This window comes from Pongo pygmaeus, chromosome 2 (assembly GCF_028885625.2).
Source record: "Pongo pygmaeus isolate AG05252 chromosome 2, NHGRI_mPonPyg2-v2.0_pri, whole genome shotgun sequence".
Classification (NCBI taxonomy): Eukaryota; Metazoa; Chordata; class Mammalia; order Primates; family Hominidae; genus Pongo; species Pongo pygmaeus.
This window is the reverse complement of record NC_085930.1, coordinates 120353100-120379423: the sequence shown is the minus strand read 5'-3', so window position 1 is coordinate 120379423 and position 26324 is coordinate 120353100. Positions and strand designations below refer to the sequence as shown.

At 41.0% G+C, this 26324-nt stretch overlaps 1 protein-coding gene across 3 annotated transcripts in view; it reads right to left on the bottom strand.

The window, feature by feature from the left end:
• UBP1 (upstream binding protein 1) overlaps positions 1-25957 on the bottom strand; it is a 52690-nt gene extending 26733 nt beyond the window's left edge. For 2 of the 3 annotated variants that reach the window (XM_054483778.1, XM_054483779.1), the window contains exons 1-3: positions 25286-25957; positions 10943-11094; positions 1598-1674 (exon numbers count right to left, since the gene is read on the bottom strand). In XM_054483778.1, the coding sequence (XP_054339753.1) occupies positions 1598-1674; positions 10943-11094; positions 25286-25398 (342 nt within the window). In that variant the 5' untranslated portion in view covers positions 25399-25957. The remainder of the gene's footprint in view (positions 1-1597; positions 1675-10942; positions 11095-25285) is intronic. The other variant, XR_008501774.2, reaches the window with a different exon arrangement.
• Positions 25958-26324: the final 367 nt, after the last annotated feature.

The following is a 26324-nucleotide window of genomic DNA, read 5'->3' as shown; positions in this document are numbered from 1 at the left end:
ATCTATCAGACTAATTATTTCTAAATCCTACCACCTATTCAGGGAACTGCCCTGGAAAGCCAGCTTGTCTCCACTGATAAATGACAAAGACAATTGCTTCAGAATTGATTTTCTTCAATGCCTTGATGGACACTGAATTTTGGCATTTGGTCTGGATGTCAAAGTTTGTTATATTTTCCTCAGAACACTGAATGGTCATGAATGAAGAACTGAGTTAAAATTACAAATTAGTAAATTCTATAATCCAGCATACACAAAAAAAGCACAAGGGGGAACAGATGAAACAAGTCTGGCAAATTGTGGAGAATGTTGAAGTTGGCAGGAGAACTTATGAGAACTCATGATATATACCAGATATATTTATTATATACCACCATATGATGGATATATGTGGATTCATTGTACCATTCTCTTTACTTCTGGGTATGTTCAAATTTTACCATAATGAAAGGTTAAAAAAATTGTTCTAACATTTTTGGATCCAGTTTTAAAGACCTCAATATAGGGCCCATCAAATCCTACTAAATTTTATTATGGGGTTTACAACTTTCCAACCTTTTTAAAACAACTTTCCAACCCTTTTACACTGATACATTAACAAAAAAAAACCAGGACAAAAAAAGACGAAAACAGAACAATCAGAGAAGGCACATTGCTGAATATATTCTGCACATTCAAGAAGTTCCAAAGCACCTTTGGTAACCTATCATTTGATCCCTAAGTAACATTCCAGGTGCCCTCCAGGTACTGGGCAGCTGGCTTTCCCAGACATGCCAAATTAGTTAACACACCAACTTTAGACTGCCTGAATCCAATTCCCACCACAAGGCTGCCCTTCCCATGCTTACCCACTAAAAAGGCAGATCCACAGAGGGCAGGGTCTTTCCAATAGAATGCCCCTCCACACTGAGGGCCCAGCAGCACCTGGGCCCTGACATGCCACTCTGTAGGAAGATGGAAGGATCAAGAGAACTTGTCTCTTGCTAACACTTAGCCACATGAGGTTTTAACTTTCCCCAATTAAGATTCTTTCATTAACCCTGCCCTGTAATGCTATGGAATTTATAAACAGCCATGATGTATGATGGATACAGGCTAGGAGGGGCCAGGGGGCAGGGATGGTTCTGAAGATACATCCTAAAAGAACAGGTTAGCTGGAAAACAGCTATGCCTCCTATACCTAGGATGACTGACTTCTTCATTCAGATACATGAGTAGGGTGAACAGAGATTTCTATTTTTTAAATGAAACTTTACAAGGTAAAGGATTTTTTAAATTTTTATGCCAACATTGACATTCTTCCCCATATTATCTTTTACTTTTAGAGAGGCTTATAGGTTTTTGTTGTGGTGATGAGTTTTTTACCCCATAACTACAATTAACTTTTCTATTGCTCCTTGATTTCCAAGGGTCTTTCAAAATTACTCTACCCAATAACTGCTATAATTCCCATTTTACAGGTGAATAAACAAAATATAGCTCATAAAGTTAAAAAGTTGTAATACGACAATTATTGAAGTGAAATTAATTTTTTTTAAAACAAAAACTCATTCAATCACAGCAATATCCATTGGGAATTAAAATGAACTGTCCTTACCTTTACTAATTTTCCACTGATCTCAGGCATATCACCCATTTTCCGATTATCCAGCATCCGAATTTCATATGACTGACCTATTTAAAGAAATTGTGTATAAAAAACAATCCTAATAAAGAACATGTATAAAGGACATTACTTTGCTTAACATAATTCAAATTCTCAGAACATACATTACACAATGATAGTTTGTTAATTTGCTACGGAAGCAAATTCAGGTTGATCCTTCTCTTCCCTGAAAATCACACCAACCTTCTGTTCTTACATTATTACAGGAGACAAGAGTTTCTCTGTCAATTTATCTTCATCTGCCACTCTCTTACACTAAATTTTTATTATGCTTGCATTACCTAAGACTAATTTTTGTAACAGCTTTTCTGAGATATAGTTTACATACCATAAAATTCACATTTTTAAAAAGTGTGTAATTCATTGGTTTTCAGTATAGTCAGAGTTGTGCAACCATCACCACTACCAGTTTTAGAACATTCACATCATCCTAAGAAGAAACCTCTATTAGTCACTTCCCATCCCTCCCCCACCTGGCCAACTGCTAGAGATCACCAATCCACTTTCTGTCTCTACGATTTGCCCACTCTGGATACTTTCATAAACAGAATCATACAATATGTGGGTATTTGTGCCTTGCTCTTTAAACTCAGCATAATGTTTTCAAGGTTCACCCATATGTAGTATATATCAGTCCTTTTTATTGCCAAATAATATTCATTCCTTTTTATTGCCTAATACTATTCCATTGTGTTAAGACCATACCAAATTTTGTTTATCCATTCATCAGCTGACGGATATTTGGGTTGTTTCCCCTTTTAGTGTTTATTAGAAAACACAGATATTCATACATCAATCTAGATAATTAGGAAAATGCTGCTGTAAAACAATTAATAATGTACTCCAAACCCACAAAAAATGATTTCTGGATTATCTGTTATTAAATAATAAAAGTGATAGTATAATTTGGCATGCAGAAAATCAGTAAAAATTAAAGAATGCTTATAATATCACATGAAATTGAGAATCTTTGTAACTACCAACACCTTGTCCATACTCCCAGGGGGCTTACAGAAAAATATACAAAGGATTCTAGATTATAGGGTCAAAATTCAACAAGGGGTTATCAAAATACAACTATATCACTCCAAGGCTGGTGAAGGAAAACGGCATATATATAGTCTGTTACAAAGAAAAGTTGCTTACATTCATTCAACAGAGAAACACTAAAAAACACCTGTATGGCAAGAAACATTTTTAAAAAGTTAAACTAAGACACAGATTGGAAGAAGATATATGCACTATATTTACAATGGATCTATATTCTGAAAACAGTAAGAAATAATTTTCAAAACGAAGAATATAAACTTTTGAAAAATACACCATTTATGTTTAAAATTACACTCAACCTCACAAGGATTTAGGAAATAAAAATCAACAAAAGGTTTATGCTGATTATCAGATCAATAAGAAATATTAATTTTTATTTATTTATTTATTTTGACAGGGAGCTTCACTCTGTCGCCCAGGCTGGAATGCAGTGGCGCAATCTCGGCTCACTGCAACCTCCACCTCCCAGGTTCAAGCAATTCTCCCTGCCTTGGACTCCTGAGTAACTGGGATTACAGGTGCCCGCCACCACGCCCAGCTAATTTTTATATTATTTTTTAGTAGAGACAGGGTTTTGCCATGTTGGCCAGGCAGGTCTTGAACTCCTGACCTCAGGTGATCCACCCGCCTCAGCCTCCCAAAGTGCTGGGATTACAGGCATGAGCCACCGCACCCGGCCATAAGAAGTATTTAATTAGGCTGGGCCCGATGGCTCACGCCTCTAATCCCAGCACTTTGGGAGGCTGAGGCAGGCGGACCATGAGGTCAGGAGATAGAGATCATCCTGGCTAACATGGTGAAATCCCATCTCCACTAAAAACACGAAAAATTAGCCAGGTGTGGTGGCACGCACCTGTAGTCCCAGCTACTCGGGAGGCTGAGGCAGGAGAATCGTTTGAACCCAGGAGACAGAGGTTGTAGTGAGCTGAGATCACGCCACTGCACTCCAACCTCAGCGACGGAGCGAGACTCCATCTCAAAAACAAACAAAGAAGTATTTAACTAAAAATCAAGTGGGCAAGTGTGGGGGAGAAATAACCTTGAATAATGTACAGAATATAAACTAAAAAGTCTTTTTAAAAGGCAGTGTGGCTCCACCTGTCAACAAATTAAATACTATACCCTTTGACTCAGGGATTCTGATTGGTCAAGACAAAAGAAAAATGTGTAACAGAGGGAATATTTGCAAGTGGCATTATACATAAAGGGCTAATCTCCCCAATACATAAAGAGCTCCTATAAAATTTTGAACAAATGGGCTGGGTGCAGTGGCTCACGCCTGTAATCCCAGCACTTTGGGAGCCCGAGGCAGGCAGATCACCTGAGGTTGGGAGTTTGAGACCAGCCTGACCAACATGGAGAAACCTCATCTCTACTAAAAATACAAAAATTAGTTGGGCATGGTGGTGCATGCCTGTAATCCCAGCTACTTGGGAAGCTGAGGCAGGAGAATCGCTTGAACCTGGGAGGCAGAGGTTGCAGTAAGCTGAGATTGCACTGCTGCACTCCAGCCCGGGCAACAAGAACGAAACTCTGTCTCCAAAAAAAAAAAAAAAAAAAAAAAAAAAAAAAAATTGCTAACAAATGTCCAGTATCCCTAGAAGATAAAAATGAGCAAATGAAATGGACATGTGGGTTCACAAAAGGAGGAAATGCCAACAGTTCTTAAACATATTGAAAGACACTCAACTTCCATTAGAGAAATGCAAATTAAAACCACACTGAAATCATTTTTCACCTATCAGATCAGTATAAATCCCTCAGTTTTCTGCTGTATTAGATGTAAAGTGTAACAGAAAGAAGACTTGAGGATTATTCCTGATTTTTGATCAAGGAATTGAAGAAGAGTCACCATTTCCTGACTTCAAAGACAGCCAGGAGCTGACGTGAGGCAGAAAAATCAAGAGTTGGCCAAGTGGAGTGGCTCACACCTGTAATCCTAGCACTTTGGGAGGCCAGGGCAGGCAGATTACTTGAGGTCAGGAGTTCAAGACCAGCGTGACCAACATGGTGAAACCCCGTCTCTACTAAAAATACAAAATTAGGCTGGGCGCAGTGGCTCACGCTTGTAATCCCAGCACTTTGGGAGGCTGAGGTGGGTGGATCACGAGGTCAGGAGTTTGAGACCAGCCTGGCCAACACAGTGAAACCCCGTCTCTACTAAAAATGCAAAAATTAGCTGGGTGTGGTGGCAGGCACCTGTAATGCCAGCTACTCCAGAGGCTGAGGCAGGAGAATCGCTTGAACCTGTGAGGTGGAGGTTGTGGTGAGCCGAGATCGCGCCATTGCACTCCAGCCTGGGCAACGAGAGGGAGACTCCATCTCAAAAAAAAAAAAAAAAAAAACCAGAAGAAAAAAAAGGCTCTATAACACTTGCTATGCTTAAAGTGGTTTCCCTATTGGAAACTATTATATTCTTCAATGGTAATATCCATTGAGAGAACAACCAGACTTTTAGAAATTTCCTAATTTGTCCCCCAATCCATAATTATTTTAATATCACAGCTTCCTGAAACAACAGTCTAGGTTGTAACTGAAATATAAAGAAGGATCCAGTATTAATGAAATATAAATATAGTCCAATAGTAATATCTATGAGATGCTAGTCCTATTTTTAGCTTTATTTTCTCAATTTACTTTTCATGTTTTATTTTTTGTTCCATTTTTGGCTCAGAAATGCAAAAATTCTGCCAGAGTTGAAAAACATAACTGTTGTGATTCATGTCCCCACCGACCTTTGAAGACACATACTCTAGTCTAGCTTCATCAAATGGGACTCCAGGGCAACATGGAGCCCAAGATGTGACAGCCCCCACTTTCCTAAGTTCAATGCTTTAGAAACCTTATTTGTAAAGTCCTATTCCTATCATGAAACTTTAGTAACATGAACTGAAACTAACCAGGAGGAAATCTACTGTTGTGAAAAATGAAACTAAGCAAAAAGAACTTTCTGAAATATTTAACGGAATTCTTAATCCAATAAACATGCTGTTTCTAGGGCCTTATATCTGTAGTTTATTAACATTCTTTTTTCTTTTTTGAGACAGAGTCTCACTCTATTGCCCAGGCTGGAGTACAGTGGTGCAATCTGGGCTCACTGCAACCTCCCTCTCCCAAATTCAAGCGATTCTCATGCCTCAGCCTCCCAAGTAGCTGGGATTACAGGTGTGTGCCACCATACTGGCTTTTTTTTTTTTTGGAGACGGAGTCTCACACTGCCATCAGGCTGGAGTGCAGTGGCACAATCTCGGCTCACTGCAACCTCCGCCTCCTGGGTTCAAACGGTTCTCCTGCCTCAGCCTCCTGAGTAGCTGGGACTACAGGCACGTGCTAGTACACCCAGCTAATTTTTGTATTTTTAGTAGAGATAGGGTTTCACCATGTTGGCTAGGATGATCTCGATCTCTCAACCTCGTGATCCACCCGCCTCTGCCTCCCAAAGTGCTGGGTTTACAGGTATGAACCACCGTGCCCAGCCTAATTTTTGTATTTTTAGTAGAGATGGGGTTTCACCATGTTGGCGAGGCTGGTATCGAACTCCCAACCTCAGATGATCCACCCTCTTCGGACTCCCAAAAATGCTGGGATTACAGGTGTGTTAATTAACATTCATAGCAGAGTATTCTCCAAGTAGAATTTGGTCTCCAAATGAAAATGTATTTGGGGAGTAACAAGGAGAAATTCTTTTCATTTGAAGAGTTAGGGGCTGATCCAGCAGTAGCAAGTCAGCAAGGGGGTAAGATCAGAAGTCTCACTCACATTCAGGTGTGGAAGCATCAAAGGCTCAGCCCCCAGCTGTTAAGACAAAAGGCAGCCTATTCCAGCCAGATCCCTGTCCAAAGGGAAAGCAAGCTATGTGTACTCCACCCTCTGGTGGCTCCATGTTGGGACTACAGTTTTTACTCCAGAGTCAGGGACTCAACTCCTCTTCTTATTCAGGCATAACCAAGGAAACACAAATACAGGTTGCTTTTTTTTTTTTTGCGGGGGGGCGGGGGCGGGGGACTGGAGTGCAGTGGTGCAATCTTGGCTCACTGCAACCTCCACCTCCCAGGTTCAAGTGATTCTCCTGCCTCAGCCTCCCGAGTAGCTGGGACTACAGGCGTGCGCCACCATGCTCAGCTACTTTTGTATTTTCAGTAGAGATGGTTTCACCACATTGGCCAATCTGCCCGCCTCGGCCTCCCAAAGTGCTGGGATTACAAGCATGCGCCACCGCACCCAGCCTTAAACACAAATAAGTTTTTAAACTCAGTCCCACTGACGTTCAAAAAGAACTCAAAAAATGACACTAAGACATCAATACAACTAGGAAAACTTGCTCCAATTTCTACTGACAAAGTGAAGACTATACCAAATTTGATTTTTATTTTCTTTACAGCATTACATAGTGGCAAATATTCTTCATCAAGAATGACCATTTCGGCTGGGCGTGGTGGTTCACACCTGTAATCCCAGCACTTTGAGAGGCCAAGGTGGGTGGATCACTTGAAGCCAGGAATTCGAGCCTGACCAACATGGTAAAACCCCATCTCTACTAAGAATACAAAATTTAGCCACACATGGTGGCGTCTGCCTATAGTCCTAGGTACTCCAGAAACTGAGGCAGGAGAATCCCTTGAGCCTGGGTGGCAGAGGTTGCAGTGAGCAAGACTGCATCGTTGCACTCCAGCCTAAGAGACAGAGTGAGACCCTGTCTCAAAAAATAAATAAATAATAAAATTAAAAAGAAAAAGAAAAGCGAATCTAGTGAGCTGAAGATACTTTGCTAGTCTGGATCTTTGTCTTATTACTTTAAATTAGCAAGCTTCTATTATTCGGTAGACAAAGAGGTAGGGTGAAAGATACTCAGAAATGTCTCAGTCTGGTCCAATCCTTGTCCAAATCTAGAAAAAGCTATGAATCCTCTCATTAGAAAAATATACCTTTAAGGACTACATCCCAGCTACTCAGAAGGCCTGAGGCAGGAGGACTGCTCGAGCCCAGGAGTTCAAAAACAGCCTGGGCAACATAGCAAGATCCTGTCTCTAAAAACAACCAATAAAAGGAAAAGGAAAGAAGGGAGGAGGGAGGAAGGAAGAAAAAAAGGCCAGGTTCAGTGGTTCACGCCTGTAATCCCAGCACTTTGGGAGGCCAAGGCAGGAAGATCATTTGAGCCCAGGAGTTGGAGATTAGTGTGGGCAATGAATAGTGAGATCCCCCATCTCTACAAAATTTTTTTTTTTAATTTGCCAGGCATGGTGTCCTGTGCCTGTAGTCCCAGCTACTCAGGAGGCTAGGGTGGGTGGATCACTTTAGCCTGGGAGGTCAAGGCTGCAATAAGTCATGATTGTACCACTACACTCCAGTCTGGGTGACAGAGCAAGACCAAAAAGAGAGGGAGAAGTAAGGGGGAGGGGGAGGGAGAGGAGTGGGGGGAGAAAGGGAGCAGAAAAAGAAAAGGAAGGGAAGAAAGAAAATATACATTTATAGAAAATTAAAAACTTGTTTAAGGATTCATGGAAAATTTTGGGTTTAAAACTTTTTGTCAAGATGATAAATGCTAAGATACAGTCTGTGCAAAGCACAACACACTATTATATATGATACTCATATAAGTATTATTTTGAAAGGTACTATAATTTCTTTTAAAAGGGTACATAAAAGTACAATTCCTTTAAAATTACTCAAAAAAAATTTTTTTTTTTTTTGAGACAGAGTCTCGCTCTGTCGCCCAGACTGGAGTGCAGTGGTGTGATCTTGGCTCACTGCAACCTCAACCTCAGGTTCAAGTGATTCTCCCGCCTCGGCCTCCTGAGTAGCTGGGACTACAGGTGTGTGCGTGCCACCGTGCCTGGCTAATTTTTGTATTTCTAGTAGAGATGGGGTTTCACCATGTTGGCCAGGATGGTCTTGATCTCCTGACCTCATGGATCCACCCACCTTGGCCTCCCAAAGTGCTAGGATTACAGGCGTGAGCCATCATGCCTGGCCCATATTTTTAAAAATTACTAAAATGTATGTTGTTTTAAACATGTCTACATATACAGTTCAGCTTTCTACCTTTTTTCTGAAAAGACTAGGAAAAATCAAGAAATAAATTAACACAATTCCAGAACCAAGAAAATATTCAACATTAATACTGCAGTAAGCAGAATAAAGTACAAGAAAATCACCTGCCCTTATATTGATTATATTCAAGTGAGGTATCACCTGAGAAAGAGGCACAAGGGAGCCTGCTGGAGTACTGGAAAAGATGGAAATAGGTAGTAGTTTCAAGGGAATATATATGTAAAAATTCATTAAGATTTGTGCACATTACTGTAATACTTCAAAAAAATTTTGTTAAAACCTAAGCTTTCCAAATTGACACAGAGCAAGGTAATTAACTGCTCTAAGTTTAATCTATAAATGAATAAACCTCTCCTAGAGTTACTGTGAGAACTGAATAAGGTTAACACATGTATTTAATACAATGCTAGATGCACAGTATCAATTAGTGTCAGTCTACTATATCACTACTACAGATGGTGGATTATGACTTTTATCTATATGAAATATCTTTATCTGGTTTAAGAACAACGATGATAAATTATGGGCATTCCCCCAGGCCAATAAATGCACATCCTACATGTTGCTTTAAACAGGGTGTGTATGTGTACTAATTCATTCCATGGTATGTATATCACAGAACTTAATCGACTATTCCACAAGTAAGGAAAATTCAGGTTATTTCCTTTTTTAACTTTAGAAATAAAGTTACAGTGAATATCCTTGCCCCTACATTGTTTCTTCTGTTATTTTTATGTCTAAAACAGATTACCAAATAAGTTCTTAAGGTTCTTTCAAATATAAAACTTAAGTCTCAAATAAGTGATTGCCTATCCAAACACTAAATATAAAAACAAACAGGGAATTGTCCCAAGTGCCAGAGACAGGACTACCTGAAGGTAAAACTTTATAGATTCTAAACTTATATATCAAATGAAAAGGTAGAAATAAGTTATTCTTCCACATTTCAGATTAATCACATGTAAAAGTCTAAAATCTATTGCTCTTTCCAAAACTTCGAGTAAAAATTCTATTTAATGACAGAAAAATAAACACTATATACTCTTAAGTGAACAGATGTATAATTCTAATTTTTTGAAAGAAAATGTATATACATTCAAGAAACAGGCCAAAAATGTTAGTCAATTTTTGGCATTATCCTTTCACATATTTCCCAGTTTTTCTACAATGAGCATATAACAGTAAAAATGTTCAAAAAATTGTTTAAAATCAGAATTCAACCTGCTTTCAGTATATGTATCCAACAAATTAATTCCTGCATTCAAAATACTTTTGTTTACAGGGGTAAGTCACATCAGCCTGTGCCCAACTGCAAAGGGCAAACTCTCCTCTTTCCAAAGATAAACTCGGCCGGGTGCAATGGCTCACGCCTGTAATCCCAGCACTTTGGGATGCCGAGGCAGGCGGATCACTTAAGGTCAGGAGTCTGAGACTAGCCTGGCCAACATGGTGAAACCCTGTCTACTAAAATTATACAAAATTAGCTGGGTGTGATGGTGTGTGCCTCTAATCCCAGCTACTTGGGAGGCTGAGGCACGAGAATTGCTTTAACCTGGGAGGCGGAGGTTACAGTGTGCCGAGATCGCGCCACTGCACTCCAGCCTGGGCGATAGAGCAAAACTCAGTCTCAAAAAAAAAAAAGGTAAACTACCCCCACATCTCTATTTTCCCTCCTTCCCCACCATCCCTTTCATATCACTGAAATGTAACACTCTGACATAAACTACAAACAAGATATAGGGGATAAAATTTGATGTTTATTTAGCCACAGACTCCATCCTTGTGCAGCTTAAGTCTATTTTCAGCACAGAACTGCTTCATGTTCAAAATCCAGGTTCCTTGCTAGCTGGACTTCTGATTCATTCTCAAGTTCCATATTGAAATCACTGTCCCTAAAAATAACTGACTTCCTTTCCTACTTGCTAGTCCTTTAGATTATGTCTTAAAAATCCTGTAATAAATCTTCCTCCTCAGACCCTCTTTAATGCAAATCAGTTTACACAAACTGTACTTCAGCTGCTCACAGTAAAATTCCTACAATTTTCATTAAGTTGTAAAATTTAAGAAAAAGAACCTGATTTTTAATTATTACCAATAATCTAGGCTACAATGCCAAAATATTATTTTGTATTTCTGTAAATTCTTACATGTCAAATGTGACATAACCACACTAACCTTGGTTCAAATAAGTAAGCGTTTCATCATGCAGTTTTACTGCTGGCGACGTTGCGGCACACATCACATACTGAAAGGGTGGGTGCTCTGTTTCACCATCCAATGGAAGGCTGGAATCTTCCTGCTTGAAAATGGGCAATGCCAAGACATCACTGAAAAGCAAAAAATCAACACTGACCTTATTTTGGGTTTGAAATGTTTGTCTACAGCCATATCATCCTGAATGCACCCAATCTTGTCTGAAATATTTAAAAGCATATAAACATTTGGGGATAGTTTTTTTTTTAAATTTAAGATAAGAAATTATATGTAGAATAAAAGAACTATTAATGCTATGTGGTTCATCTAAAGGATGGCATTAACAACCCCTATCTCGGGGTGGGAAGCAGGGGAGGGCGGCAGGGCAGCTCTGAATATATATATATGGCACTTTAAAAAATTCTTTTAAAACTTTAAGGTCCAGATTCTTTCTATAAAAAAAAAAAGCAAATCAAGAGTACATAGCTACCTGATTTGAAAGGCAAGAAATAATACTGCTGCCAAAGGTAGGTCACACTTGACACCATGGAATTACAAAGAAGCATCTGTTTAAAATGGGGTTTTACAAAAAGTTCCCTGCTGTGCCTTGGCAAGTGTTAAGAACATAAAGCTTCATGCCTAGTCTAAAATAATGGCTCCTTCTGAGAGGTAAACAGGAGCAGTAGCAGTAGCAACAGCTGCTATTCTTCCCCCAAGAATAACCTGGGGCACTGATTGGGAGAGTGATGAAGGGTCTTCTGGGACACTGTCTATATTGGATGTTGTTTGGTTTTAACAGCTTTATTGAAATATAATTTACATATCATAAAGTCACCCTTTTAAAGTCTGAAATTCAGTGGTTTTAAGTATATTCACATCATCAGTATCTAATTCTTGAATTCCAAAATATTTTCTCCCCTCAAAAAGAAATCCCATACCCATCAGTAGTCACTCACCATACTATCCCAGACCCACTCAGCCCCTGGCACCCACTGATTTGTTTTCTATCTCTACGGATTTGCTATTTGGGACATTTAAATGGAATCATATGACTATGTGGTCTTTTGTGACTGGCTTCTTTCACTTAGCATGTTTCATGGACCATCCATGTTCTAACATGTACCAATGCTTCATTCTTTTTTATGGCTCCATTCCATTGTATAGACATACCGTATTCTGTATCCATTCAGATGATGGCCATCTGGGTTGTTTCCATTTTTTAGCAATTATGAATCATGCTGCTATGAACACTTTTCTATGTTTTTGTGTAGATAAATTCTGTTAAGTATACACCTAGAACTGGAATTACTGGATCACATGGTAACTCTGTTTAACTTTATTTTACTTATTTTATTGGAGACAAAAGTCTCACTTTGTCACCCAAGCTGGAGTGCCGTGGTGCTATCTTGGCTCACCACAACCTCTGACTCCTAGGCTCAAGTCATTCTCATGCTTCCGCCTCCCAAGTAGCTGGGATTAGAGGCATGTGCCACCACACCCGGCTAATTGTATTTTTAGTAGAGACAGGGTTTTGCCATGTAGGCCAGACTAGTCTCAAACTCCTGGCCTCAAGTGATCCGCCCGCCTCAGCCTCCCAAAGTACTGGGATTACAGGTGTGAGCCATCACGCCCCACCTCTGTTTAACTTTCTGAGCAACTGCCAAGCTGTTTTTCAAAGTGGTTGCAATAATTTTACATTTCCCCTATTAAGGTATGGAAGGTGATTATTTGTTTGAGATAATTATCTGAGCTGTACGTTTGTATCTTAACTTTTCTATACTCATTCTTCAATAAAAAGTAAAATGATAATAACAGTAGCAACAACAAAACATCAAATGAATAACTACTATATCAACACCAATAATAGGGACTTGTCTGAACTGCTTATTTTCTCTTTTTTTCCTACAAGCTGTTCACTCAGATACTTGGGTAGCCAGGTCAATTCAGTTCAATTCAAAAACAGAATGTGAAAACAAGTGAAATGGGACGGAAACCCTGGAAGAGAACGTTATCCCACCAGTAGTCCCTACTTCCCTCATGCATTTCTATTAAAGCACTGTGCTGATTTTCAAAGATACTAACTATCCACTAATTCTCGCTCTCTTATTTATACCCAGGAATTGTCAAAACACTCCTACGTACACAAGTAATAACCAAGGATCACACGGTTAGCAATGGTCCCAACACTCCCATAGAGTTCTCTCAACACCTTGACCTAGGGATTTTGCCCCACCTAAGCTCCTGCCTTGGGGGCAGATATAAAAACTTTTCAGAAGACTTCAGGCCAGGAGCAGTGGCTCACACCTATAATTCCAGCACTTTGGAAGGCTGAGGTGGGTGATCACCTGAGGTCAGGAGTTCGAGACATGGAGGGCGAAACCCCGTCTCTACTAAAAATACAAAACTTAGCTGGGCGTAGTGGGGTGCACCTGTAGTCCCAGCTACTTGGAAGGCTGAGGCAAGAGAATTGCCTGAACCTGGGAGTCGGAGGGTGCAGTGAGCTGAGATCGTGACACTGCACTCCAGCCTCGGTGACAGAGCGAGATTCCATCTCAAAAAAAAAAAAAAAAAAAAAAGAATCAGATCACCTCTTTATAAAAATCAGTCCTAACAGTCAAATTGGCTCCAGGGAAGATAAAAATATATACTGCATTTTATGTATATGTAAGCATTTAAAACCCTCTCAGAGAGAAAGAAAACAAGAATGAGAGTTGTGACTCAGAACCATTAATTATACTGAAAAATAACACAGGGAATAATTTTAACATTTCAATGTTAACTGCTTGGGTTGATCATTAGATACAGATCATCAAAATAGATGTATAACTGCATGAGAATGGCTTTTTATAAATAAATTGTCACATATGGAAGACACAATTTTATATGCTTCAGATCCTAGAAGACAACCACTTTTTTATTCATTTGGTTATAGTCTCAACGATCCACACAGAAAATACTATGCTCATGGTAAGTACTAAACGACTCCTGAACAAACATATCAACATGTAAAGATCATTTGCTATTGAATTTCCAATTAATTTTTTACTTAATTCGAAAGAAAATGCCTTCCAGTCAACACAGCAACCAGTGATCCTTTTCAAACAGAAGTTAAACCATTTCAATTCTCTGAACCCTTACATCAGCTCACTTTCAACCAAAGTCCTTACGAAATCCTACATCTCAAAAAAGAAAAAAAAAAAAAAAAAAAAAGCCCCACGCAACCTGCTCTTCAACCCCTCTTTTCGTCACCCTCATTCCCCCTGCTCCAACTACCCCAGCCTCCTGGTTCTACTTTTCTACTGGATATCCTAATGGCTCATTTCATTCAAATGTCATCTTTTCAGTGACAACATGACACTGGAGTCCTCCCACCCACACTCCCAATTTCCCTACCCTAGCTCTATACACAGCTCTTACCACTTTCCAACAATATACATGACTTACTAAGTTTGTATCTGCCATAAGCACGTAACTCCAAATACGTGTTTCTTCAATGACTGATGCCAGCATCTAGCACAAAGGAGCTCAAATACTTGCTGAATCAATGAACTGATTGCTGCATTAATAATCAACCAATTAGTATTAAGATTGAAAACTAGGTCTCCAGACAAGATTATAATTTCTACTATGTTGAAAGTCCTAAAACCTTGATGGTTTTTGTAATCCCATAAATGGAAACAGACTTTTGAGTACTAAAGACGGAATGTTAAACGGAACTAAAAGTAGGGTGTTTTTTTTTTTTTTTTAAGACAGGGTCTGGCTCTGTCTCCCAGGCTGGAGTGCAATGGCATGATCATGGCTCACTACAGCCTCAACCTCCCACCTCAACCTCCCAACTAGCTAGTATTACAGGCGTGTACCACCATGCCTGGCTAATGTTTGTATTTTTAGTAGAGTGGGGTTTCCCCATGTTGGCCAGGCTGATTTTGAACTCCTGGCCTCAAGTGATCCACCCACCTCGGCCTCCTAAAGTGCTGGGATTACAGGCATGAGCCACTGCGCCAGGCCCAAATGATGCATTTTAGAAGGCAAAACTGAAAGATCTACATGTTGGTAAATTTTAATGTAGCTTAGCACCAAAAATCAGGATGCTAAAAAAGACTTGGAAATCACAACAAGCTTGATCAAATGAAGTATAAAAATCTACTAGGACACCTAAAAATCCAGCAATGTAAGCTGCCTTCAGGGAGGACAAATGAATGACTGCAAGACCCTAGTGTGAGGCAGAGACTGCATTGTACACCCTCTCACAGCCTTTGAATATAATTATATGAATGTACTAATTTTCAAAAACAGTGAAAATTTGAATTTTTCTTAAGGACAAGATAGATAAAACATATATGGAAGCTAAATGAGAATTCTAAAGAGACATGAAAGAAACGAAATAGGAAAAACAACATAGAGAACTGTTTAGTAATGGCAGGCTAAGTAATTTAAATGAACCTATACCCCATCCACCCTCACTGAGAATAAGGGGAAAAAAAGTTGTCAGAGAACACGTATATTCTTGAAAGTATTGAAGAACTAATAAGATAAGGAAACAGGCCGAAATCTGAAAAAGTGCAGTAAGTCCAAGCAAGCCTAGAACTGAAAGTGGCTTTTACCTACCCAACCTGAGGAAAGAACTGCAAAGCTGTACTGTAGTTTTAGTGGCCTTGTGGGTGTAGGATACAGCCATCCACATTAAACTGAAATGAGAACAACCAGATGCTCAGGGTAAGGTGAAGAGAAAGTACTGGTTAGCTTCTCCAGCGTGGTCCGGGGAACCACTGACAGATAGGGCTCCCGGGGGTCTGACAAGCAAGTGAAAAGATTTAGGCATCAAATTATTCCAAGTAATTTTGAAATGCCAGTACCCCAAAATAACCAGGCATAAAAGGACAAACAAGACTCTAGAAGCAAAAACCAACAGTAAAAACAACAGATGACATATATCCAGTTCCAGATTTTGTCTGCTGGTATTCAGATCTTTTCTGCCTCTACTGCAGAAGGTTAGAAGCCTGAAAACTACATATAGAAGAATTCTTGCTAGACAGTCTTGTCAGGTTCTCCAAAGGCAAACACTGGTGGAAAATTAAAGAGCGGGAAAGGGAAAAGCCAGATGCAAAAACAGGCAACCACACGGAACGCAGCTGCGGAAAATTTCAGGGGATCAGCAGCCATGCCTCCAGCAACAAGCCCAAGAACAACCAGGTAACATGGCCTCCTCCTCCAACCCTTCCAGCTCCTTTCCAATCAACTACTTCACTAAATCCCTCTCTGCTTGAGACATCTCACTGATTTCTGTTTTCCTGACTGGACACAGACCATCAGAGATTTCAGATGCTGGAATTATCAGATCCAAATTATAAAATCATACTTACTCTGTTTAAAGAAATAAAAGAAAAGCCTGAAAGTATCTGCAAGGAACAGGAAACTTTAAAGGACAGCAAAACTGAAAAAGAGCAAATAGAACTTCTAGAACTGGAAAATAAAACTGTCCAAATTAAGAACTCGGGTTTAATAGCAGCTCAGACAGAAGTGAAGACTGAATTAGGAGACTGGAATACTGGAATATAGGTAAAAAGAAGTTACCCAGAAAGCAGCACAGAGAGGGAAATGATGGAAAATGAAGAAGTTAAGAAGGGACCAAATGAGAAGATTCTGCCTTAAATTCAAGTCTCAGCAAAGAATGGAATAGAGGCAAAAACTGAACACAGGAAGGCTGAGCAAATTCTAGAACTGGTGAAATATACCAATTCATGGATTCAAGAAGCTCAAATGACCAAACCAGAATAAATAAGAAATACACACCCAAAGTGGGCGAAGGATATGAACAGACACTTCTCAAAAGAAGACATTTATGCAGCCAAAAGACACATGAAAAAATGCTCATCATCACTGGCCATCAGAGAAATGCAAATCAAAACCACAATGAGATACCATCTCACACCAGTTAGAATGGCAATCATTAAAAAGTCAGGAAACAACAGGTGCTGGAGAGGATGTGGAGAAATAGGAAAACTTCTACACTGTTGGTGGGACTATAAACTAGTTCAACCATTGTGGAAGTCAGTGTGGCGATTCCTCAGGGATCTAGAACTAGAAATACCATTTGACCCAGCCATCCCATTACTGGGTATATACTCAAAGGACTATAAATCATGCTGCTATAAAGACACATGCACACATATGTTTACTGCGGCACTATTCACAATAGCAAAGACTTGGAACCAACCCAAATGTCCAACAATGATAGACTGGATTAAGAAAATGTGTCACATATACACCATGGAATACTATGCAGCCATAAAAAATGATGAGTTCATGTCCTTTGTAGGGACGTGGATGAAACTGGAAATCATCATTCTCAGTAAACTATCGCAAGGACAAAAAACCAAACACCGCATGTTCTCACTCATAGATGGGAACTGAACAATGAGAACACATGGACACAGGAAGGGGAACATCACTCTGGGGACTGTTGTGGGGTGGGGGTAGGGGGGAGGGATAGCATTAGGAGATATAACTAATGCTAAATGGCGAGTTAATGGGTGCAGCACACCAGCATGGCACATGTATACATATGTAACTAACCTGCACATTGTGCACATGTACCCTAAAACTTAAAGTATAATAAAAAAAAAAAAAAAAGAAATACACACCTAAATACACCATAGAAAAACTCACAAGCCAGTACAGCATATGAAAGTTCTGCCGGGTGCAGTGGCTCACGCCTGTAATCCCAGCACTTTGGGAGACTGAGGCAGGCGGATCATGACGTCAGGAGTTCAAGACCAGCCTATCCAATATGGTGAAACCCTGTCTCTACTAAAAAATACAAAAAAATTATCTGGGCATGGTGGCGCACGTCTGTAGTCCCAGCTATTCAGGAGGCTGAAGCAAGAGAATCGCTTGAATCTGGAAGGCAGAGGTTGCAGGGAGCCGAGATCGCGCCACTGCACTCCAGCCTGGGCGACAGAGTGAGACTCCGTCTCAAAGAAAAAAAAACGAAAAAAGACAGCTCCATTTTCCCAGTAAATAACTAAGGGAATCAGTTGAAAATAGGCACGGCGAGGATGAGTGGTGAGGCTGAGGAGGTGTCATTAAGCCTTCTAGATGAGTAGGGGAGGAAATGGATGAGAACGTTATGGTATAAACTACAGAGCAGCAGGAAAGACATACTTGACAGCCAAGGTCATGAACCAACCACTACTAACAAAATCTGAATACTCTCATATCCATTAAATAAATTACATGTATAGTCAAACATTTACTCATCCAAAGAAAGTTAAAATTGGCTGCGTGCAGTGGCTCACACCTGTAATCTCAACACTTTGGGAGGCCGAGACAGGCAGACTGCTTGAGCCCAGAGACCAGCCTGGGTAACATGGTGAAACCCCGTCTCTACAAAAAATAGAAAAAAATTAGCCAGGCATGGTGGCGCATACTCATAACCTCAGCTACTAGGGAGGCAGAGGTAGGAGAATTACCTGAGCCTAGGAAGTTGAGACTGCAGTGAGCCATGATTGCACCACTGCACTTCAGCCTGGGTAACAGAGTGTGACCCTCTTCTGGCTAAGTTCTCTGTTTTGGCAAAGTTTTTTAATTTTAAAAAAATTTTTGGTTAAAACACAATGGTTTGTAATTGTTATTCTAAATAAATTTTTTAATGTTTTCAAATTTCTTGATACTTTCACATTATGAAGTTACTACAACATATACAACATCCTATTTATATTTAGATGGATTGAGACAAAGTAGTAACTAAACAAATACAAGCAACTGTGGTCCTACTCTACTCAAAATCACCGCTAAAAATAAGAGATCCTTTCAAGGTTAAATAGCATTCACAAGTGTATCTCATCTTTGCATTCCCCACCCACACCAAAAAATTACATGTTTCTAAAACAGTTTTAACCACTACACATCAGAAGTGTCAAAATCATAAAAGAAGGAAAAACTAAAAATTGTTACAGGACACAAAAACTAAATGCAATACAGAATCCTGGATTGGAATCTGAAAGGACAAAAGGGAGAAAACTGTGAATTCCAAATAAATTTTGTAATTTAGATAACAGTATTGCACCAAGTCTAATTTCTTGATTTTGACAATAGTACTCTGGTTGTATAAGTAGAAGCTGGGTGAAGGGTACATGTGAACTCTCTATACTACTTTTGTAACTTGAAAAATTTCAAAAACATCAAAATGAAGACAGAACAAGACTCCACATCTCAAAAAAAAAGACTCTACCACCAAAGGCTGACAATTTCATATTCATCTATTAGATCTGTCCCAAAGCAAGCAAAGTAAATAATACAGAGCCTCCTTTAAATTCAGTCATGAAGCTGGGCACCATGTGGCACACCTGTGGGTCCAACTACTTGGGAGTTTGTGGCAGGAGAATCCCTTGAACCCAGGAATTAGAGCCTGTAGTGTGCAGTGATCAAGTCTGCAAATAGCCACTGCACTCCAGCCTGGGCAACAAAGCAAGACCCTGTCTCTAAAAATAATAATAATAATAGTATCAGTCACAGAACCTACAGCTAAGAAAAAAAAAAGCAAAAAGCATCAGATGGTATTTCCAGCCAAAGCAAACGTTTAAATGTGTACTGGCAAACCAACAAATGCCACTATGATGAAACATCAAGTTTAGGAGACCATATCAATAAACCACCAAGTTTCAAACAGTCCTAATTGAAGGATGTAAACTGTACTATATTTTACGGGGGCGGGGGAACCCTAATTTTAAAAACTGAACACAATAAAAATCTATAGACAAACAATGGAATTACATAAATTAGCTGAGACAGTTCTTAGACTACATAAAAATAATTTCTTGAAAGTAAGGTTTCAATAGTCAGCAAATCCTTTTTTTTTTTTTTTTTTTTTGTGTGTGTGTGAAAGAGTCTTGCTCTGTCACCCCAGGCTGGAGCACAGTGGAGGAATCTCGGCTCACTGTAACCTCTGCCTCCCGGACTCAGGCAATTCTCCTGCCTCAGCCTCCCAGTAGCTGGGATTACACGCATGCGCCACCATGCCCAGCTAATTTTGTATTTTTAGTACAGATGGGGTTTCACCATGTTGGCCAGCCTGGTCTCAAACTCCCGACCTCAGGTGATCCACCTGCCTCAGCCTCCCAAAGTGCTGGGATTACAAGCACGAGCCACTGCGTTCGGTGACTCTATCCTTTAGAGCAGGGGTTGACAAGCTATGGCCTAAGAGCTAAATCCAGCCAGCCCGTTTACTATGGGTTAAGAATGGTTTTACTTTTTTGTTTGTTTGTTTGTTTTTTGAGATGGAGTCTCTCTCTGTCACCAGGCTGGAGCACAGTGGCGCGATCTCAGCTCACTGCAACCTCCACCTCCCGGGTTCAAGCGATTCTCCTGCCTCAGCCTCCCGAGTAGCTGGGACTACAGGCATGCGCCACCATGCCCAGCTAATTTTTGTATTTTTAGTAGAGACAGGGTTTCACCATGTTGGCCAGGATGGTCTTGATCTCTTGACCTTGTGATCCACCCACCTTGGCCCCCCAAAGTGCTGGGATTATAGGCGTGAGCCACTGCGCCCGATCTGGTTTTACATTTTTTAAAAGGTTGTAAAAAAACAAAATGTGACAGAATCCATACATCCCACAAAGCCTAAAATATTTACTACCTAGCCCTTTACAGAAAAGGTTTGCCAACCTTAGCTTTACAGTAATAAATTTTAAAATGTGGACACTATAATCTTAAATCAAAAAAATTTTTAAATGAGTTAATTTATTAAATCATTTCCTGTACTGCAGCCAAGATTAAATCCAGGAAAAAGTTGTTAAACCTTGAAATTAGAAGTTTTATAGAAATTGCTTCACGAAAAGATTCTAGGGAAAAAAAAACAGAAATTACTGCCAATTCTCGGAGTATTCTGAAGAACCCATAATAAAATTTTTAAATTTCACTAATCCTAAAATTGTTCTACACAGATGTTCCCTGACATATAATAAAGTCCCAATCAACCCACTGTAAGTTGAAAACATCATAAATCAAAGATAAATTTATCAGCCTGGCCAACATAGCAAGACCTTATCTCTACTAAAAATAAAATTTTAAAAATTAGCCAGGCATGGTGGCACTGCCTGTAGTTCCAGCTACTCTGTGGCTCAGGTGAGAAAATTACATAAGCCCAGGAAAGTCAAGGCTGCAGTGAGCCATGATTGTACCACTGTACTCCAGTGTAGGTGACAGAGCAAGAACTAGTCTCAAACGAATATTTCATGCACCTAACCTACTGAACATCATAGCTTACCCAGCCTACCTTAAACATGCTCAGATCAGTTAGATTAGCCTACAGTCGCGGAAAACCACTTGGCAACACAGTATACTGAATGGGAACTACGGCTCACTGCCACTGCCCAACATCACAAGAGAGCATCTACCATGTATCAGGAGCCTGGGAAAGACCAAAATTCAAAATACAACATACAGTGTCTACTGAAGGTGTTTCTACTGAATGCATATGGCTTATACAACAAAAATTTTAAGTCAAACCATCGTAAGTTGGAGATCATCTGTACTTCTAAGATATATATCACCTACTCAGGGACATTCTATTTTAGCATGAGACCAAAAGAAAATCATCAATTATTAATAGCTACATAATAAACCCTACCCTTACTAATCTTTTACTAACTTAATACTGATCTAAGTTGAAATTCTCTTACCTTACAGGGTCTATAACACTAATTTTTTTTAACTTTTTAAAAAGTGACAGATAATAGTGTACATTACCATGTACAACATGATGTTTTGACATATATACACTGTCCGATGTTTAAATTCAACCAATTAACAAACATATTACCTCAGTTATCACTGTGGTGAGAACATTAACATCCACCCTTTGCATTTTTCAAGAATACATTGTATCATTAACTATAGTAACCTTGTTGTACAATAGATTTCTTAAATAAACATTTTACCTTTCAATCAATATAGGAAATCTGTCATTAGCTCAAAGCAGTTTTGCTTTAGCAAATTATCTGTAAACTATGGATGTACCTCCCATTTCAAAATATATAATGTATATCTTTTGTTTCAAGAGGTTTATATCACAGCAAAATTTAACAAACAGGGCTCAGACAATACTTTTAAAGTAATAATTTAATACCAAAATTTTTATAAGAGTAAGCTACACAAGCCATTACTTCCTATAACCTTCAAAAATATTTCAATATTGAGCCCCCAAATCCTAAAAATTAACTTGGTTACAGATGATAAATTTCATACAGTGAGATGGAAAGAAAATTACCCGGTGGTCCAAAGACCCTCTTTGAGTTTTAATGAGTATTATTTTTTAAAGTCATTTGGTTATCTACTCCATACTTCACAAAACAAGAATGACCCAGATTTCAAATTACCATGGGTTTCAGTCTTCACTCTGTGTGGGGGAAAAATCAGCCTTCATCTGTTTAAGCCAATCACTTTAACATCTATGACCCTCAGATAATGCATTTACAGTATAAGAAAAGGAGTGGTCTAGACTCTAAAAGGTTTCTAAGGTCTCTATCCATCTCTAAAATCCTGTTACTGTAACCAAGATTTTTAAAAACATTTATGACCTGCCTCATTTCAAATAGAATCTGCTGCAGTTCACATCTCACATCCAAGTATGATACCAAAAAAAAACTAAACAAAAATAACAACAAAAAAGTATAACACAACAGCACACACAGAACACATGAGAACCAGAGCCAAAAGAAAAAAAGAGAAGCAAAGGTAATGTTAGTAATTAGCCCCAATATATTCCCAATATTACCAGCCTACATTATTTTACACAAACATATTTTTCCTACTTTTTTAAGAGAAAGGGGTGGGGTGAAACAACGAAAGACAAGGGGGGTCTCATTCTTGCCCAGGCTGGAGTGCAGTGGCTATTAACAGGTGCAATCATAGCACACACTACACCCCTGAACCTCTGGGCTCAAGCAATCTCCCACGTAGCTAGGTCTACAAGCATACCAAACATCACACCTGGCTATTTTTAAGTCAGAACACTGAGAGAAGCCATTTCTTCCCTTTCAAACTATCCTCTCAAAAGATGAGGAGACCATTCCCTAAGAGAAGTGTTAAGAAATACCTCTTTTTTAAGCCATCCAAAAAGCAAATACAGTAAGCACGTTTCATTTTGAAAGAAAAATGGAAAGCTGCCTACAAAATCAATTTGTATCAAGAAGTCATTTTTCCAGTAATTTCTTCAAGTTTACTTCTTGAACTTTGAAAGATAAGCTTTCCTTCCCACTGGATGCCAGAGGAAGTGACTGAATGCTCAAGCTGGAGAATGAGTGAGCCATTCATGGGCACTCCAACCCTCTCAGGGCTCCAGGGCCAGGCATGGAAAGTACAACTACAGTCCAGGGAGGCCTGCAGCAGCTAACTAACGCCTTCTTCAGATTTTCTCCTTATCGAGTCAATTTTGGAATTTCCTTAGTTTGAGAATTTGAAACAAAGGGCCTTGAATTTGCAAGAGGCAAGCACTCTCATCTCTTAGTTTTTGAGGACTCAATTAAATATGAAAAAAATAAGCTTCTTAAAAATGGTAATTACCTTCAAATTTCTTTGAAAATTTAGATTAAATGACACAATCAAAAAAGCATTCAAGGGAAAATTATCCCCGTAAAGAGTATTGTAGGATACACAGAATTACAAAGATCTCACACATTACTTTAAAAATACATGGTCAGGGAAAGGTTTAAAATCATCAAGATTGTACTTCCTTTTCATGGAACTAAACCATACACAGAAGTTATTACATTAATAAGTTGGCTGAATCACTAAATCAAAGTACAGGTCAAATAAAACTCTAGAAAAAAGTAAAAGCTCAAAATAGCTATCAATAAGTAAACTTTTCAGCAGCAAACTTTCATTTTACCATAAAAGAGAAGTAACTGAGGAGAGACACATATTGAACTTGCTTCACGTGCCTCCTTTGCCTTGACTGTAAGCCTCGTGTTTCCAGCAGAGCTAAGGAGCAGAATGGCACTAGAGGAGTGCGTTTTCATTAGAGAAGCACTGCCTCTAATACTCCCCTCTGGGGTGACTCCATGACTTTCAGTAGCTCAATCTCCTCAACAACTGAAACAGCTGTTTTAGAAAATAAGCCAACTCATCTACAGGCCTTAAGTTATACAACTGCAGAGAGAAGAGGTGCCAAGTTCAGGAAGCCCAGCAGAGACCAAATCAGAGCCAGACGCTGGGGAACTCCAGGTTTAATATGCTTTCCACCACTCACTTCCACAATCCAAGAAATGTCTCCAACCTTTCTGAGAGTTCTTTATGGCTCAGAACTTCTCTTTAAGATTTAAAGACCCAATTACTTCAAGGAGCAGCCACCAAGATTCCAGGCCAGCTTTGACCCAGAAGTCCTCCTCTAGAGCTGCAGTAAGATGTATGAATGCTACTGGGAAACTGTAGAGCACTTCCAAGACATCGGACATTTTCTAAAGAACAGAAAGCTACACTTAATTCACATTATTGAAAAGCTGCCAAACCACTGATTTTTAGACTTTATTAGTCAAGTCAACGCTATGGTAAACTATATTTCAATAAAGCCACTAAAAAAATACAGAGTTTCCAAACTCCTAACAGTTAAAAAGGATAAAGGGCAGAGACTAAGCTCAGATCTGTTTCAATCTCTCCATATTAAAATGAATGACTGCTGGTACAGACAGCAGAGACTAAACAATTGTTTGTGGTGCAATCACTGCATCTTAAAACCCTCAAGAGGAAACAGCCTGAGAGGGTAGTCTCCAAAATGAGAAACTTCACTTTGAGACAATCAAAAAAACAAAACGAAGTCACAGTGCTACTCCCACCGCTGCTCTTTCAACTATAATTTACTAACATCAAGTGACTAAAATCTGCAGCCAGAAAAGACCATAATGTAGGACAACAGAGTAGGAACTGATCCCAAAACGCTGGACAGTATTCTCCCAATATAAGTGCTGCCTTTTCATACAGTGTATTCTAGCTCCAATGGGACTTGTAAATCACTTGTTAGGAAAGGAAGCCCCTTCCCCCACCAACCCTAGCCATCCTAATAGCTGGGCGTGTTTTACAGCAAATATGAAGCACTCAGGAGCGGTCCGAGGCCGAAGCTTGCGGGGCCATCCTCCCCCACCCGCCCGTCACCAGGGTGAGCAGAGGCCTTTGGGGTTCCATGGCCCCCGACCGCCACGCGGCAGGACTCCGACCCCGCAGCCCAGGAGGCCCGCGCACCTCTGGGAGCAGCCGCATCTGGCAGAGACTCAGGGCTGCATAGGCCTTCCCCAAGGAGAGAGGCTTCTCCCCGCCCAGGGAGCCCAGTACCTCATGCTGTAAGCGCCGGCGCCCAGCTCCTGCCCGATGCCCGAGAGGCTGGCGTCGAAGTCGTGCACCAGCCCGGACTCGATCACCTCGTCCATCTTGAGCACCCAGGCCATCTTCCGGCCTCGCCGTCGCCCCGCACAGCGCGGCCTCCGCGTCCAGGGCGAAGGGGCCGGAGCTCCGCTGGCGCGTCCTAGGGGAGGGCGCGGGTGAAGCCTCCGGGGGGGCGGCGAGTGGTCACCAGCGGCGGCCGGGACGAGAGCTGCGGGGGCCCCACTGGCAGGGCACGGCGAGCCCAGCGAGCAATTGCAGCGGGAGCGGCCGGGCCGCCGGCAGCGCCACCCTCCCGCGGACACCGGCCCTGCGCCTCATGCCGGCGCCGGGGCCCAGCCCCCGCGCCGCTAGCGCTGCAGCCGCCGCCGACGGCCCCGCCCGGGGCCCCCCGGTCGCATCCTCCTCCGGGACCGCTGGGAGGCTGGACCTCGAGCCGCTCCGAGGACCACACGGGGGCAAGCCCTCCGCCCGCCCGTCACCCGCCCCCAAGCCTTGACTCCTCGCCCCCGGCCCTCCCAGGCTCTAGCGCCACACCACCCCGGCCAACCCCGCCAACGCCCCTCCGCCGGCCCGGACGCTGGCTTCAACGCGGCTCCGACTTAGGTTCACGCGCCGCTTCCGCCTCCCCCGGCCCCGCCCCGACCCCGCCCCGGCGTTCGCCCCACGCCCCAGCCCTCCCAGTACAGCCCCGCGCTTAGGGCCACTCCCCGCGCCTCGCGGCCCAGGAACTGTCCAGAGAGTGCAATGCGGCCCCGCCCACGCGGCTGTTCTCAGCCGGGGTAGCCTCGCTGCCTCCCGGCACAGCAGCCCAGGAAGAGGCGGTGCCAAAAGGGCTGCCAGTTTCCGCCCCTTCTAGCGAGCGAAATGATTGACAGGCCAACTGAGCAATACCTGCAAGGGCTTGGAGGAAGCTCCCGTGAGTCTCTGTGTCCCCCGACTAAACAACCAATCAAAATGTTCTTCACCTTGGGCGGGCTCGAAGACGGAA